At 40.6% G+C, this 15,000-nt stretch overlaps 1 protein-coding gene across 10 annotated transcripts in view; it reads left to right on the top strand.

Annotated features, from left to right (window-relative positions):
* The window catches only part of LOC147025248 (A disintegrin and metalloproteinase with thrombospondin motifs 6-like), a 416,527-nt gene that overhangs the window by 188,917 nt on the left and 212,610 nt on the right, over window positions 1–15,000 (top strand). For all 10 annotated transcript variants that reach the window (XR_015059408.1, XM_085886030.1, XM_085886034.1 and 7 more), the window contains one exon: window positions 12,635–12,740. Coding sequence is in view for 9 of the 10 variants with exons in the window: in XM_085886030.1 (XP_085742156.1) it covers window positions 12,635–12,740 (106 nt within the window). In the remaining variant the exon portion in view is untranslated. The remainder of the gene's footprint in view (window positions 1–12,634; window positions 12,741–15,000) is intronic.

The following is a 15,000-nucleotide window of genomic DNA, read 5'->3' on the forward strand; positions in this document are numbered from 1 at the left end:
AAAGTGACCTTGACCTTTGACCTTGACCTTCAAAATTTTGTGCACTGAAAGGGACCTCTATAGGCCTCTGATATGCGAAGTTACAAAAATTTCCAATGATAACTGTGCTCTGCAGAGTGATTTATACGTGATTACAGACCAAACAAAAAAACAAAAAAAAAAACATATGAAGGTCGAGGCCAATCGCCACCAAAAATTAATCAGCTGAGCGCCAGTCCATGAACTATATTCCCATGAAGTTTGAAGACGATCCGATCAAAATTACTCAAAAAAATAAGGGTTTCGTCGACTCCCCTAATTTGCGCCAAAGTGACCTTGACCTTTGACCTTGACCTTCAAAATTTTGTGCACTGAAAGGGACCTCTATAGGCCTCTGATATGCGAAGTTACAAAAATTTCCGATGATAACTGTGCTCTGCAGAATTTTTTATATGTGATTGCAGACAAACAAACAGACAAACAAACAAACAAAAAAATAATAAAAAAAACATACAAGCTGACTAACATATCTTGCAAAAACTTCGTTTTGGCAAGATAACAAACAAACAAAAAAAAAACATACAAGTTGACTAACATATCTTGCAAAAACTTCGTTTTGGCAAGATAAAAATTACTTTACTCATCTGAGCATATGCGCACTCAGGATGAGATTCCATACAATTTGCCAAATTCAGAGCCAAAGTACTGCTAAGTTGAAGGTTCATGTTCCGATTCATGTTCTACTGTTCACAAAAAGAATTCAATTGAAGTATTAATTGATTAAAATGTAATTTTTTATTAAAATGTAATTAATTGATCAAAATTAAGACCAATCACTGTCCCATAGTTCCAAGAAGGAAGCCAGATATAACAATACACACGCACACTCGCACGCATACGCATATATATATATATATATATATATATATATATATATATATATATATATATATATATATATATATATATATATATATATGTATATGTGTATATATATGTATACACACACCACACACATACATATACAAACAAACACACGTATATAAACACCCCTCCCCCCAACACACACACACACACACACACACACACACACACACACACACACACACACACACACACACACACACACACACACACACACACACACACACACACATTCAAACACATTCATATTGTTGTAGATTTTCGGCACTCCGGTGTGTGGGCGATCGCCTTTAGCTCAATTGCGGACACGCACGCCCACCGAACGTGGCAATCTAGTCGCAGCTTCCGGATCAACGCCGAAACCCACCTACTGGTGTTTTAACACACCATAAATCAGCCAAATCTTCTGTCCACGCGCTGCAGGGTCGATCGCCGAATTGTCGATGTATCTAATTATTCGCGCAGACAAAAATGCCGGGAGTTTATACCTCAACGGGACCTGCACGAAAACGAGCCGCTTAAGCAGCTCGTTCCGTATGCGATTGCCGAGCAGTTTTATATCGCCAAGTCCCGTCGGACCAGATGTACGTCTTATCAGCTTATAATCAGCCAGCTAATTATGCCAAACGCAATTATGGCAGGTTGACATTCAAAAATGGGGACATTTATTTCTACACAGGCATGCAAGCAATGCAATGAATGGGGGAAATGGGGAAAAAGACACGAGCAAAAACCTACAGCTGATGTCTATTTATTATGTACATGCACTTTATCAGTTTGTTACTTATGGACAAGGCGCCGCAGACTTTCATGCAAAACCCCAGAAAGAAAGGAAGAACCGGGCTCGTGAGCCTTTATAATTTGCTCGGAGCTGGGATAACCGAAGGGGCTCCGAGAGACCGAGCGGGCTACCTGGCCACCCTCGTTGGGTCCTGGTTCGGCGACCCTCGATGTCTCTGCCCGCACTCCAACCTCCGAACTCTCCAGCTCTCTTCCCGACTCCACCACACCAGCGCAGCACGAACTCGAACGCTCTCTCCAAGAGCTCTTCTCGACTCCACCTCGTTCTCCACCTCGTTCTCCACCTCGTTCTCCAACTCGTTCTCCAACTCGTTCTCCAACTCGTTCTCCAACTCGTTCTCCAACTCGTTCTCCAACTCGTTCTCCAACTCGTTCGTTCTTTATCGACAACTTGGCGTCTCTTCAACCGCTCAACTCTCTGGACTCCAGGCTCCAAACTCAACTGGCTTCTCGGCGTTTCAGCACGGCTTTTTATCGGGTTCGGGGGGGGAGGGGGGGTGCTTGCTCTTTCACCTTCGATGCTTCACCCCTGGCTGGCTCCGCCCCTTTCTCCGTTTTGATCCGATCTTGCCGTCAAATGCGGCCGTGTTAGGAATCACCGTCTTCATGCAGATGTGTTTGGAATCACCGGCTTCACGCGGTTGTGGTGAAGATGGTGAGGAGATGATGGTGGTTGTGGAGAAGATGCCGAGGAGATGGTGGCGGTTGTGGAGAAGATGGTGAAGAGAAGATGGCGGTTGGTGAGGAGATGATTGCGGTTTGTGGAGAAGATGGTGAGGAGATGTTTGTTTAAAATAAAGACAGAAAAAGTAACACTACATCAAAGGTTCACAGCCCGTCACACGAATAATTTCCGTTATACATCGGTGGGGAAATCTAACCTGGACACACACTTATCGACATAACTGATCTTCAGGGAACCTGAATGGTGATCTGTGAATTTCCACAACCGTAACAATATAAACACCCCACCAAACACACACACACACACACACACACACACACACACACACACACACACACACACACACACACACACACACACACACACACACACACACACATACATAGATATATATATATGTACAAATACATATATATATATATATATATATATATATATATATATATATATATACATACATATAAACACACATATATATATATATATATATATATATATATATATATATATATATATATATATATATATATATATATAAACACCACACACACATATAAACACCACACACACACACACACACACACACACACACACACACACACACACACACACACACACACACACACACACACGCAGAAACACCCTACACACATACAAACACAAATAAATACCACACCAACACATGTACAATCAAACACACACATATATATATATATATATATATATATATATATATATATATATATATATATATATATAAACACCACACACAAACACACACAAACACACACACACACACACACACACGCACGTATATAAACACACAAAGACGGATATGAAGTTATAACCTTAATTTAGAAGCAATTTTCTGATTTCCCACCTTCCCGGCTCATCAGCTGTGCACCGTTTTTATCGAGGTTTCGATCTTTTCAGCCCAGAACCTCTCCAAACGGTGGATCCACAACCTCAAAGTTGTATCCCGACAGTCAGTCAACACAGCAATGTAATATCCTTATTCAAACTTATTTGATTATTAATTTTATTTATAGTATTTAAACAAATTAATAACTTTAACTTTAATCATACACCACTTTATCTGACAAATTAAGCGATCAACACTTTACCCTGCAAACATGTCCATGACACAGCACCTCCATCTAAAGGCCCGGTCACACCTTGACGTTTTTGCCAACGTATGCCGATTTTTGAATTTTTTTTCTAAAACGCTGGCACACGTTGAATAGATTATGCGTAAGTTTTGATAACATTGAGAGCACGCTGAAAAACACTGCCATACGTCGTTGTACGCTGGCTTTAAACGTTGTACTTTTTGGTTGTCCTCAAATTTTTTCATGCTTGAAATTTCACGACGTATGCCGGCATATGACTCACACGTTCCGCTACGCTGGCCACAAGTTGTATGCACGGTCTGCAATCGTTGACAGACGTCAACACATGCTACTTGTAAGTTAATCATAAGTTAAGACACGCCGAGGTAATGTTTCACGAACCCGAAACTTATTTCTAACCTATGATTAACGTGTTGTTACGCGATCGTTGCCACACATCGACAGACGTTACTTTTAAGTTACTCATAGGCTGAAAGACGTCGGTATAATGGATCGTCCTTGCGTCAGCGTCCACGGCCAGGACACTTATTTGCAGCATTCTTCAAACTTTTCTTCGGCATGACGAGGATGTTCACACTTCGATGTCTAGCTTGGCTATGATTCCAAATGTCCATCGGCAGTGTCTATTTAAAATAGTCGAGTTTGAGCGTTTTAACACGTTCAGAAGAAACGCTTCAAATTTCCAAACCCCAGCATCAAAAAACAAAGGCGAGTGACAGCAATTTAAATCGTTCATTGTAAACAATGAAAATAGCTGAGTGGTACCGTTTAAAAGTCGTTGAGTGTAAAAAAAATCCAATTGTTGAGCGCAAGCGTCTACTTTCAATAGTGGAGATGCAGCCATTTAAATCGTTGAGTTTATCATTTAAATCGTTAAACGCAAGGACGATCCATCATAACCCACACCCTCCCCCTCACACTCACCTACTACTGCCAACATGAACAAACTAATACTGATACTGATACTGATACTGTTACTGCTGACATGGACATAGACTCAAAAAGGACTCGAAAACACTGTTGGGTTCCCCTTTTATGAGCAGCATTATTATATACCAATTCCCAAAACCGCTGGGAACACGTCTTTATATGGCAGTTGTAAGCGAGAAACACGTTATTTTTTTTTTTGTCGACCGGAAGACGTCATTGGAATACGTCTACATACGTCGATGTGTGTTGGGACTACCTGAGGAATTGGTTCAAAGCACGTCAAACATAAGGTAGAAATAAATTTCGCGTAAAAGACATTACCGCGACGTGTTTCGACTTATGAGTAGCTTATAAGTAGCCTTTGTGGACGTGTGTAAGCGTCCACATATCGTGTGTACAACTTATCCCCATCGCATGCGGAACGTGTGTCATACGCCGAGTACGTCGTAAAATTTTGAACATGTTTAAAATTTCTTGACGTACTCTACTTACTACAACATATGATAGCGTACTTTAGTGTTGTACTCACGTATACCAAACTTACTCGTACCGTATTTGACGTGCCCCAACGGTTTAGACACATTTTTCTTATGTCGGCATACGCTGGCAAGATCGCCAAGGTGTGACCGCGATGTTGACATTTCCATTTCTACGGCAGTTATGATTCGAATCGTTGTGCGTCAGCCTTTTAATAGGCTACGTCACGACATCGTCGGCGATGCGTGCAACGCGCTATGCCTAAGTTAGACTATCGTTGGGCATCGGTTGTGTAGGCCGACAACAGGTTCAGCATTCGTTGGTATAAGTTATCTATAACACAACGAAACGTTCTGTGTCCGTTACCAATGTGTTATACATAAGACCAAGTCGCTATGAATACGTCCGAATCATTAAAAAAAGCAACAAAAGTTGAAGGTAAGCCAGCGTTTTAGATACATTTTAATACGTAGCCATCGCTGGCTAAAACGTCAAGGTGTGACTGGGCCTTAACCAGACTCAAACTGTCATTCAAATATTCAAACTCATCAATAACCAATTTAACCTGCTGCACTGCGTATCTTCGCAACCACCAATAAATTATATTAATGCTTATTTATAATGTATTTTAAAAATAATATTCAAGAAATTATTTTAATTATTATTTATAATGTATTTTAAAAAATATATTTAAATGATTCTCAATATCGACTTACAGCTTAGCATATTTATGTGTTGCAGTGCATGTTTTTTCCTATGTTTGCATATATACATTTTAAGAGAATGTTAAGAGTGCTAATATTCATGCAATGAAAGCAAGTAGCCTGATAGCACTTATTTCTTGGCCTCAGTTCTGCTTTGAATCATTTGTTCTTTACACAGTTGTCTCAAAACGTTTGGTGTTTTTGTGAGAAATTGATGTTATTTTCGCAGAGGAATTGCGGCCGATGTGGCATCACTTGTCAAATTACAATGCCAAACTGTCCTGCAAAATTTATTGCTGTCGGAATAAAAACCAGGTGCCCACGTCTCATCTTCTTTTGCTACATATCACTCAAAAAAGGGGTCAAGCATGATTTCTGTTGGAAACCAGGCCATTTTATTCAAAACTCATTGATACGACAGGATCATACCCAGAAGGCTGTTTTGTCCTGTTTTTGTTGTTGTTATTTACACTGCACAAAGTGTTCCTTAAATCAGTGGATCCAAAACTGTGGTCTGCAGACCCCTATGGGTTCTAAAAGGCCATCAGTGGAAGTCTATGGGGAGGGAGAGGGACATTAGCTTCCCCTCATCTCCTAATGATGTCACATGCTGTGCCTTACTGCACATCAGAGCCAACCATTCATGGAAGACTGTGGTACATCCTCTTTGTGTCGTTGTGCAAGCTGAGAAGTATCAGTGCGAGGAGACTTGTGGCACGATGATCGTCAGACATGATATTCTGCCAATTTTTTGGAGTTTTGGAAGTGGTCCATGCATACTCCAAAAGGTTAAGAACCACTGCTTTCAAGAATGGTGCAAAAATATTTCATTACATGTATATCTCTTTATTGATTTCACTTATTCAAAATATTAAAGTTCATATTATAATACTATTTTTGAAATTTGGTCATAAGCATTCTGTTGTTGCAGTTACTATTTATCCATTGTACTTGACAAGGCAAGTTTCAGCAATGATGAGCATTATGTGGGTGATGTTTGAGAAACAGTTCAGTAGGTGTCATCTCATTGAGGGTGTTCTTGTAGACAAACAAGAAACGGACTGTAACCTTTATGTTGCCTGTATCAACTGAGAACTTTCTTTTATCCAATAGTTATTTAAAAGTCTGTACAGCTCATTGAGGTGCAAAATTAAACGCTGGATTATAAGGTGGCAGCAAATTATGTCTTACCTCATTCCGTTTCAAGAACAAGTTGAACAAGAAAAATAGCAATCAGAGATTGCAGACCCTCGCCAGGACTTGTTTTGTGTGGTGTTTGTGTAGTTTTGTGTCGTGTATTTTGTGTGGTGTTTGTGTAGTGGTGTGTTACATAATTAATAAGCGACATCAATACAACAGCCACTTTATAACTGCTGGTAGCGATGACTGGAGTGCGAAGATGTCCCGCTTTGATGCAACCCCACTTTGATTGGACACCTGACCCTGACCCCTGACGTTTTCCATTATTCTTCATTTGAATTCAGAATGGGATTAAAATTAATTCAATTCAAACCAAATGGAAGACAAAATAGGTACAGTCCTATATTGGAGTAATCAGAAGGAATCCAAACAAGCAAAAAGCAAAGATTAAATCATCAGGAAGAACCTCTATAGGATTCGCATTTCAGCTGATACTCCTCTACCCTCAAAGCCATCCAGACACAGCCAATATCTGCAATTCAGATTTTTCCTTGTTAAAAAAACAAAAAAGAACCCCGATCAAAAAAATTAAATTATTCTGGCTGCCAGACCATGCCTCCGATCATGTTGAAATTTAACACATATATTCCCCACCACTACGAGATAATAATTGTAAAGTTTCACATCAATTGATGAAGCGGTTCAAAAGAAAGGGTTTTTGTAAGATTTTCGCTCAATCCAATATGGCTGCCAGACCATGTGATTTATCAATTATTCGTGAATACTCTGGTATCCCCAAGGCTTGGCGAACTTTTTTGTGAAGTTTCCCCTCAATCTGTCTCGCCTTTCTAGAGAAAAATAATTTTTTTATAAGTTTTACGGTAAATCCAATATGGCTGCCAAACCATGTGACCTATGACGTCATATTTGTGAACGTTTTGTTCCTCGTGGATAGGCAGTCATACATGTAAAGTTTCACCTCGAATCCATTCAGCCATATCAAAGAAGAAGATTTTTGAAGGTTTAACAAAACAACAAAACAATGTGGCGACCGAATCACGTGACCAATGACATCGTCTTTTTTTTCTGTTTTGTTTTTTCTGTGGACCAATTTATCCCGAGATGACCCTCAAAATTTTTCATACTGTACCTGCCATGTGCAATTAAGCCTGATGTTGGCTTAGTGGTTGGAGTGGCTGGCTTAGGATCTTAGGATCCTGAGTTTGAGCCCCGTTGGCTGCTGAATTAACACCAGGTGCAGTTGACAGCCTGTTATCTTTTCTGAGGTCGGTGAAATGAGTACCAGTGTACTGGTAGAAGGACACAGCATCAGCAGCACAGCTGCACTTCCAATAAATGGTAGCTACACTGGCGGTTAAGCTGCCATACACAACAGAACAGATGTGCCAAGTTGAAATTTTTTCCTTGGTGTGGTTTCAGAGATGTAAAGGTCCAAAGTTTTTCCAACATGGCTGCCACACCACGTGTTCTATGACGTCATGATTATAATTAAAACCTTCTACATGAGTAGTCGCTCCAATGGCAAAAAATTTGTCTCAATCCGGCAAGAGGTTGCGGAGAAAAACACTAAAGTTCCTTGCGAACAAACAAACAGACAGACAAACGAACCCAAATGCAATGCGCTCTCCTCTGGTGAGGGTAATTATTGCGAACAGAACTGGTGCTTCTGTCTATTGTCAGAAATTACATCTCAGGACAGACCATATGGTGGAAATAGATTTCTAAGGAGACTCACTGTATCCTCAGTCGTAATCACGTATTGTAGGAAACACCTCAATACACTTCGAGTAGACATCAACTTCCACAAATAAATTTTGCTTCTCCATTTCTGCATAGTCTACAAATATATGCTGCTAAGATGTCCTGGCTCATGAACAAAGATGTGGAGGTGCTGTCACAGGTTGGATATGGACAGCCCAACAATGCGCACACTGACTGACAAATTTTTAGACATCTTGGTCATGTCCTGACTGCCAGAGGCATTCTTTAGCCAATGCCTTCATTCATAAAATTCAACTACAAGGCTTCTGCATTTTGGAAAGCAACTGCTTCTGCAATTTATTAAGTGTCTGGAATTTACCATCACCCCATAATCCCCCCCCCCCCATCGCTCGCATAATTCATCACCCCATCGCTTGCAGAAGGCTCAACACGATATAGCTCCATAATTCCCCTGAAAGCATTTCCATCACTAATTTTGTCTCCAATCGTTTCTTCAAAATCCCACTAATCAGTTTCAACATACTGAGAACCTTCAGAGTTGCTCATAACGGTGGCTTCAGTATCAGAATCTGAGCTCGAAATACACTGTTTCTCAATGGAAGCTGCCATTTGGATCAAGGTGGGTTCCAGGTGTGACGTCACTGGTGAAAATCGAAAATCGACACTTTTTGGGCTTTTTTTTTTTGGCACTTTGTAATTGGCAAAATAATTTTTTTTTAATTCCCTTCAAATTTGACCATGGTTAATGATTTTGAATGGTTTTCAGGAAAAAAAAATTGTGTTTGGTTCCCCTTTAATGTAAAATGTCTCAAGTCTTACCCCCAACTGCCACCTGTGGTGTTGTAATATTTGCATATTCCAAATTACACCCCAGTTATTAAAATGCGTGGAGATCAACAACATGAGAGTACGGACACATCTGTAACATGGCAGAATAAATCGTACATCACGATGTGTAGTATCAATCAATTGATTTTCTGCATCTGCACATGTTAACACAATTAAAACTAGAACTGCGCTCAGTGGAGCGCATACCTCCGCCATGCTGAACAGTTTACATTTTGTATCCCACTGATAGGTCAGATCTGGATCCGTACTTGAACCAAAATCGAATCGGCTTGTTCTTGTCACCTAATCAACCCATCCACATCGTTTTATCATAACTCGTCCAAAACGTTTTGAAATATCATGCGATGTATCGTTTTTGGCCCCATTTCTCAATGGTGAAGAATCTGATTAGAAATTATAAACTTATCGTATCCAGATTCAAATCTTCACCAAAATCAAATCGATTCGTCCTTCTCACATACCCAACCTGACCATAAAGTTTCGGCTGAATCTATTCACAACTTTTTGAGAAATCATGCTATACTTTATATCATTTTTGGTCTTATCACTTCTTCTTCTTCTTCTTCTTCTTCTTCTTCTTCTTCTTCTTCTTCTTCTTCTTGTGTATGGCAGCTTAGCTGCCGTGTAGCTATCATTTTGATGGAGCATGACTATGCCGCTGATGTTGTGCCCCTATACCAGTACACTGGTACTCATTTCGCCGACCTCAGAAGGATTACAGGCTGACTCAACCCCACCTGGTGTTTATTCAGCAGCCAACGGAGCTTGAACTCAGGACCCTAAGATCCCAAGCCAACACCAGGCTTTTGCCCTATCACTCAAAGGTGAAGAATCACTTTAAGCATTGTAGTGTTCGGATCTGGATCCGGTTCTTCACTAAAATCTAAACAATTCGTTCTTGTCACACACCCAACCTCTCCACCAAATCTCGTCCAAATCCGTCCACAACTTTTTGAGATATCCTGTTCACAGACAAGCACACAGACAAGGGTGAAAACATTACCTCCACACCCACCTTTGGTGGTGGAGGTAATTAAAGTACATTTGCTGCTCACAGACTACATGTTGACTTTCCTGCAAATCCCTAAGTTTGTAAAGCTTCTGGGCTACGACATTGGTCGGCTTCTCATGCCGATAAATAATTACATCATTGAAGAGCAAAATACTCATGATACAATATGGTTCCATGCAGTCGACGAAGCAGAATAAAAGACAAGTCGGCTGCACCAACATTTCACACAAAATGGCTGAACCACAAAGTGAGGGCAGTTTTAATGCAGTCTCTCATTGTATAAACTTATTTACAATTACCGTAACTACTTGCGATGCAACAAAAATTTATTTTACTCATTTTTTACCGCATGACAACATGAAGATGAAAAATTTCGGTGACATCCTAAAACTACAACTGGATGAAAACCAATGTGGCTAACCATGAACAGTGCATAACCTAGAACAAAAATCACCAATTGAACTGGCTAGGGACTTTACTATGTACAAACGTTATGCCAGCGGTGACCTCCAGCCCTTACACATACCTTTTGGCTGTGTTGCCAGCTTTCGGTTTCTTCAAATCGCCTCATAATTAATCCATCACGTGAAACCCCAAAAGGACTCTAAATTTTGACACCAAGAAAGTGAACTAAACTGGGTGGGTTCATCAAAATTTAGGGGTCTCATCTGATGGACTATCAGTCATTTGGGTGTGAATGTCCGACAATTTTACCCAGACAATCGCACAAGAAAGACGAATAATGTTGGTCCCAAAACTACCAGAAATCAACTTTCCTCCTTTCATGCCCTCCTTTGTGATAATCAATGTTTAAAGCATTACAAGTAAGTATCAAAATCCTCCAACTTGCTAAATTGTGGCAGTCATCCAACTAACATCATTGTGCTTGCTATCACTTCTTATTTTTCTTCTTCTGTGTGCAGCACGTGGCTGTGGGTAGCATAATTTTCTGAGGGCGCAGCTGTACCTCTGATGCAGCGCCCCTTGTAGGTTAGAGCAGGAATTTGGAAATTAGTCAGGGTGCTGGCAATAGCTCACCTACTCTTCGCAAAGCACATTGTAGGATCTTTAACGTCCACCAACAAATTCTAGCAGATGTGACGCTCAGTTTAACATTTTATGATAGATTAAATTCCAGGATGACATTTTATAGCTGGGTTGAAATTCAAACCCACCCTAGGCATCTCAGAGTTGAGTCTGCATACCTCTAGGCTATCCTGCTAGCCAATGCTTTCACATTTCAGTCCTGAATAGTTTTCAATAGTGGTTGCAGTTATTCTCTCAGACCACAAAGTGGTTCCACTCACGCTGTTTTGCTGTATCCGGTTCTAAGTTACAACTCTGGCTGCAGTTTTCCCATCTATTCACCCTGCAGATCCATGTAGTGATAACAATAGCATGGCTTTCAACAGACTGCATGTTCCCTATTTTTTTAAGTCAAAACTCAGCAGTTTCTGCTGCTTTCAGGCAGGTGAGGCACCACTTGGGTGTTGACAACTCTGCAAAATGACTTCTTTAAACTTTGCCAAACAAGAAAGCTTTCTGGCCTCATGAAACACTTACAATCACCCAAGGATACCTATCCCATCCTTGTCACCACTGTAATAACTTAGTTTGTTGCCAAGTTATGTACCTCGTAACACTCTGAGCGCAGAGACAGATATAACTCAGGGTCTCCATTGGCAGGCATTATATTCTCCACTACTACTCTCATGTAATTGCGTTAGAAAGATCTACATCATCCTTCATGCATTCCAAACTTGTCACTGTGTGATTTTTCATTTATTTGGAGCACTCAAAGGACATATAAAGGTGGCATTAAGTTTGTGAATGATGAGGATACGAAAGCACATGTCCTCATATGGCTGCATACCTGTCCCAAAGATGTCTATGCACTGTATATGGTATTAATGGGTAGTGCAAATTTTAACAATAACTGCAAACAGCAAATTTGGCTTAGTACAGGCACACAATAAATGTTCTCCTTAATAAAGATACAGTGGCACCTTTAACATCCACAACATAAATCCAGACGCGAGAGCTGACTTAAGGTCTTGATCTGAATTATAGTATGCGCCACGATGAAACATACATCTGCTTACACCACATTTTATTTTCAAGACCTTGACAAAATAATGTATTTGACGTTTAAAGATCAAACTCAGGATCAGACATTTCATAAGCAAGTTTGAAAATGAAATTACCAATGGAGCTAGTTTTGTCTGTGTTTGTAATGTGCTTGTGCTTTTGTTTCATTCAGGCCTGGCTCCTGTATCTGGGATGTGTGAGCCTGAGCGAAGTTGCAACATCAACGAAGACATTGGTCTTGCCTCTGCCTTCACCATCGCACATGAGATTGGACACAAGTAAATTAGACCCAACATTCTCAACCTATCCCATCCCCTCAACTTCTTCCACGTCAACAACATTCCCCAGCTTCTCAAGCTACAGGGTGTCCACAAATTGCCATTTCAAGTTCAAACCGTAATGAAATGCAATACAGCAATGTGGTCTGCTGCATGTGAAAGAACATTTCTCAAATCTGATTTTCTTCTGATGATAATTCCCCACTTTAACATGAAAGTAAAAATCTTTGGGTTCAGGGATTACTCCATATGTTGGTTGAATCTGCAGTTCTGCTTCTTCCACCTCACCAAAGCTAAGTTTTCTGAACCAGATCCGTCGTGTTTTTCTGTTACATTTTCATCCCTGTGTTGCTGTTTGTGTTTTTGTCCAATTTTCTGTGTAAAATTGTACTTTGTGCTGTATTGTTGAATTGATTTTTGTGTTGTTCAGCACCTCCTCCTTGGATATCCATCGTGAAAATTCTGTGTCCCTTTTGACAACTTGTTCCTCGTTTTGCTTCCTTTTCCCCAAATATTGTATTTTCTACCTCATAAACATTATCCTATTTCCCCTCCTCGCTAAATAAAAAAAACAAACTTTATTTTTCACTCCAAAAGGATGTCATGCCACTTGAATCTCCTTTTGGCTGTACTTCATTTTTTAAATATCTCTATTTTTCCAATATCTTCAAACTAAATCTTCATTGAATGTAAATGCTTTTTCCTTCCTCCTTTTAAAGCAGTTTCACTCCAAAACATGATCTATTCATGTCCTTTAATGATGTCAGTACCCTACCCCACATCTCCGACAAGCCTGTGTCCTTCAAACTCCACACATTGTGTATTCCCCTCTTCAGCATCCCTCGACTTCAAGTCCCCTCGTTACACATCCCTTCCCATGCCACACTCTCAAAGCTTCCCTCTCCTGAAAATTTGACAGGCCTGAACCCTGCCGTGGCAGTGGAGTTGCACTTTACATCAATAACTCAATTTCTCACTGTCCTTGTACCGCTCCCACCTCTTCTTTGTCTCTTTGTTGTGCAGTCCTCCAAACAGTGATAACTCCATCAACATATCTCTGTCAGACAACACTCTGTCTATCTGTCTCTGTCAGCAAAGGTCTTCTGCGACTCCATGGGACTGACTCAATCTGTGAACTTTCAAACTCGGGTTTCTCACAAAGGCAAATCCTACCTTCTGGGCTTGGTGATGACAAACTTTCCCGCAAATGTCTCCTGCTCTTCCTCTGCTCAAATTGGTTCATCTGATCATATGCTTGTGAAAGTCAAAATCTCTCTGGCTATTCTCAAAGAGCTCCCTCAATGCCAGCGAGTCTGGCATTTCACTCAGACAGATTGGCAGGGTCTGCAAGCAGCCATCTCTCTTCAGGACTGGTCTCCCATATCTACTGCCCCTGATATGAACTCAGCTTGGGAATTCTTCCACAGGAACCTTCTCTTTCTTATGCACAGATCCATCCCATCTCTTAGTCAGTTATTCTACCCTTTCTCCTGCCCATGGTAAACTGAATCCTGGGGTGAGGCTTTTGCTCTGAAACAATATTTTCCTTCTCTTTTTGTAAAGCAAACCTGACCAAAGGCAATCTTAGATCATTCCAAAAAGTCTGCAACAGGTGTGTCCATTCTCAGGAGAGCCAGAAAACAACATCTGTCCAACCTCGAGATTGAACTTTCAAACTTGTCTCCCTCCTCTAAAACCTGGTGGCACCTTATTAAGTCTGACTCATGTTTGATCTTCCATCCCTTTCCTCTCCTCAGATGGAATCACAGCCAACTTTGCTCGCGAGAAGGCTGATTGCCTCAATTCTGTGTTTTCTTCCAAATCTTGTGTCCCCAACCCCTCACTCTCAGTACCCACCCTACCCAGTCGTACCCAATATCTCCTGCACTCTGTGTTGTTTTTTTTTTCTCCAACTTTTCACCCTATCGTTTGCTCTAAGTCATCTTCCATCTGCTTGGAAGTCATCTAACATAACCCCATTAAATAAAAAGTTGCAAAAGACACTCCCCTTAACTACAAACCTATTAATTTGCTTCCAATCATCTGCAAGGTCATGGAATCCATCATCGTAGGTGACAAGAAATCCTTCTTTTTTCCAATGGCCTCATCTCAGGTCAACGATTCCTATTCAGACCAGGTCAATCGACCTAGGACATGCTGCTTCCACTCTCCCAACAATGGATGAAAGCTCCCAATGTCAGACATGAGATCAGGGTCGTCTTTATGGACATATCTCAAGCTTTCAATGCAGTCTTGCTCT

Source organism: Eptatretus burgeri, chromosome 6, assembly GCF_056783735.1.
Source record: "Eptatretus burgeri isolate ZD-2024b chromosome 6, Ebu_testis_v1, whole genome shotgun sequence".
Taxonomy (NCBI): Eukaryota; Metazoa; Chordata; class Myxini; order Myxiniformes; family Myxinidae; genus Eptatretus; species Eptatretus burgeri.